General features: G+C 41.6%; 1 protein-coding gene across 1 annotated transcript; it reads left to right on the forward strand.

The window, feature by feature from the left end:
• Positions 1–99: 99 nt before the first annotated feature.
• Positions 100–1862, forward strand: LOC121938945 (death-associated protein kinase 3-like; the record flags this gene model as incomplete). Its single annotated transcript, XM_042482095.1, has 3 exons — positions 100–252; positions 606–651; positions 987–1862. Coding segments are annotated over 3 exons (853 nt in total), but the record flags the coding sequence as incomplete, so codon positions are not given.
• Positions 1863–3122: the final 1260 nt, after the last annotated feature.

The following is a 3122-nucleotide window of genomic DNA, read 5'->3' on the forward strand; positions in this document are numbered from 1 at the left end:
CACAATGCACTGCGCATGAACGACAAACCCCATGATGCACTGCTGCAGCTCCTGTCAGACCTGATGTTGAACCGTCCCTTCCTCTGTGTTTTGATGCAGGCTGAGCGGAGCTTCTCCGTTTCTCGGGGAAACCAAACAGGACACGCTGGCGAACATTTCAGCCATAAATTATGAGTTCGACGAGGAGTTTTTCGGTCACACCAGCAAGCTCGCCAAGAAGTTCATCAGCCAGCTGCTGGAGAAGGATAAGACGTAAGACTTTTACAGTGAACCACATTTCCCTCGTGTTTGAAAATAGGGTGTTAAACAAATAGAAAAGAAGGTATCGCTACTATTTTGTATGAAATGTTGTCATTGTTTCTCTTTTTTGTCTTTCTGTTGTTCATTCTTCATATATGTATGTGAGTGTGTAATATTAGCTTTTTTGGTCTATTTTTTTTGTTTTCCTCTTTTAATTTGATGCCCTGATTCTTAACAAGGATTAAAGTAAATTACCACAAATACAAACAAGAAACTTAATCTGTGTTTTAGTTTTTGTAAAGTTTTCCAGAATCACACAAACCTGCTGTGAGTATCCTAGTTTAGTATCTTTTTTTTTTTGACAGGAAAAGATTAACAATTCAAGATGCTCTTAATCATCCATGGATCAAGGTGAGGTGACAACTTCATTTTACATATTTTATTTTGACTTCGTCTCTTTCCTGTGCTATCACACCCTGAATAACAACTGAATACAGTTAGAGCTTTTTAGAGGCCTTTTTTTGCTCGACAGTGAACCAGGTACCTCATTTTATTTAAACCTGCACACCTTTTGATGCAAAGCTTCCAGTTTCTTCTATTTTTATGGTTCTTAACAATCCTATATGTAGAATTTTGAACATTTCTGACTCAGATATATTAAGTAATTGCATGATCTGTCTGTGTCTGTGCCTGCTCTTTCCTCTTTTGGACAACTTTACTAACTCTCTCCTCTTTGCACCCTGCAGTCCAACGAGCACAAGGAGGAAAATAAAACCCGGGAGCCGAAGAAACGGGAGCACCGCCAGCTGAAGACCAAGCGTCTGAGGGAGTACACCATCAAGTCTCACTCCAGCATGCCGCCCAACAACACCTACGTAAACTTTGAGCGCTTTGCTCAGGTGGTGGAGGACATTGACCAGATGGAGAGCTCTTTCGTCAGCCTGGCAGCCGCTCACGACTCCCTGCAGGAAGACATCGACGCCCTGGTCTCTATATACAACGAGAAGGAGGCCTGGTACAAGGAGGAGAGCGAGGACGTGCGCCACGAGCTCTCGCAAATCCGCTACGAGTTCCGTAAGGTTGAGGCGTTCAAGAGGAGCCTGCAGGACGACATGCAGGCGTTCAGCTGCAGCCTCGGCGCCGTCAGCAGTCGCTACCAGGAGAGACAGAGCCACTTCGACGCTCTGCGACTGGAGCTCAGCAACGAGCTCAAGTGGGTGCAGGAGGTGATGGGCTCCTTCCCCACAGACGGAGGAGGTGGAGGCTACACCAACTGCAACTTCTCCACCGTCTTCAACAACGACGTGAACGAAGCGCTGAAGGAGCTGCTGAACCGGTCCTGCGGAGGAGAGCTGCTGTCCGGCATCAACCTGGACTTTGAGACCGGACAGCAGAGATAAAAGTTCACAAAAGACATTAAAATCACAGCAGTGACTGGTGCAGACGAAGCAGCGACCTCTGCAGCCGAAAAATGCCAAAGTGCCAAAATCTGCAGTTCCTCTAACGTCCACTAGAGGCCAGCTCCAAGAACAAGTCCTAAACCCTCCTGTTAAAATTTCAAACTTTACAGCAGAAATAAACGTGTTTACAGCCTGTTGCAAAGAAAAAATAGAAAAAAAAACAGTTCTGGTCTCTAAAGCTAATTTTAACATTCATGAAAACTGTAAAAAAAAAAAAAGAATACTGTAATAAAATTAATTCTGCAAAATAATTTTAAAAATATATATATTTCACTGGACATTTCTTACAAGGTTGTGTTTTGTTTTTTTCTAATTTTACTTCTTTCTTGCAATTTGTGGAACATTTTTTGCCAGGATACCCATTGCCCTTTCTTCTCATGTTTTCAAAATAAAGGAAACCAGTTTGCTCTGATTTTGAAAGTTTAAACACTTGTGAAAGCAAGAAAACTGCTGTTATTCCAGGTTTCAGGGGGATAAAGGTTGTTTTTTTTGCAGAGTAAGTTACATGACGGTTGTATATGGTACCTCAGTTTTTGTTTTCGGTGTTGAAAATGGCCTCATGATTAATTAAAAATGCTGTTTAACTCTTGCAGACGTGGTGGACGCTCAGCAGTGTGTCAGCTGCAACAGCGCCGCCTGCAGGAATCAGGCGCCAGAGGGAGAGCTCAGAGCAGGAGGGGAGGCTGCTGCTGCTGAAATCCACACCAGACAGCTCCCAGCAGCACCATAAGAAGACACTTTCTATTCTGAGACCACTGACGGGACGCTCAGTTTCAGAAGAATATATGAATAACTCAGTTTTGACAAAAATATCAGATTGAACCATATAATTCAAAAAGAATAATGATAAAAAAGAAAGAAAACACATCTACTACAGCAATGCTTGCATACATAACCGAAGATATGAAATCATTTCAGTAAAGTAAAACATACAATATTTGTCTCTGAGATGTGTGAAGTAGAAGCATAAAGTGTCATAATATGGAAATACTCAAGTGACATAAAGTAGCTTAAAATTGTACTTGAGTACAGAACTTAAATATACTCAGTTACCCTGTGTCTCTCTCTGTCTATCTCTTCCCTCACTTACTGTCATTTCTCTTATGTCAGCTTCCTAAAAAAACATAAAAATAAATAAAACAGCAGTTATCAGGATGTGTTTGTGAGATAAAGAGGGAGCTGCTGCTGAGGCTGGACGTCTGTGTGTCTGCAGTGCTGAGATAACCACAAAACACCACCTCAGACGCCACCGGACATTTCATCATCTCACCGCTGGCTGAATTTATGTGAAATACGCTGACAATGATTATTAATAAAGATTAATTAACCACTGATTGTTTATTTTCGTTGGACCTATAAAATGTGTAATTTATTCATATTTTGATCAACTTTAAGTCTTTATTTAGCATATGCACAGCAGTG

Source organism: Plectropomus leopardus, unplaced genomic scaffold, assembly GCF_008729295.1.
Source record: "Plectropomus leopardus isolate mb unplaced genomic scaffold, YSFRI_Pleo_2.0 unplaced_scaffold3825, whole genome shotgun sequence".
In the NCBI taxonomy this organism is placed as follows: domain Eukaryota; kingdom Metazoa; phylum Chordata; class Actinopteri; order Perciformes; family Serranidae; genus Plectropomus; species Plectropomus leopardus.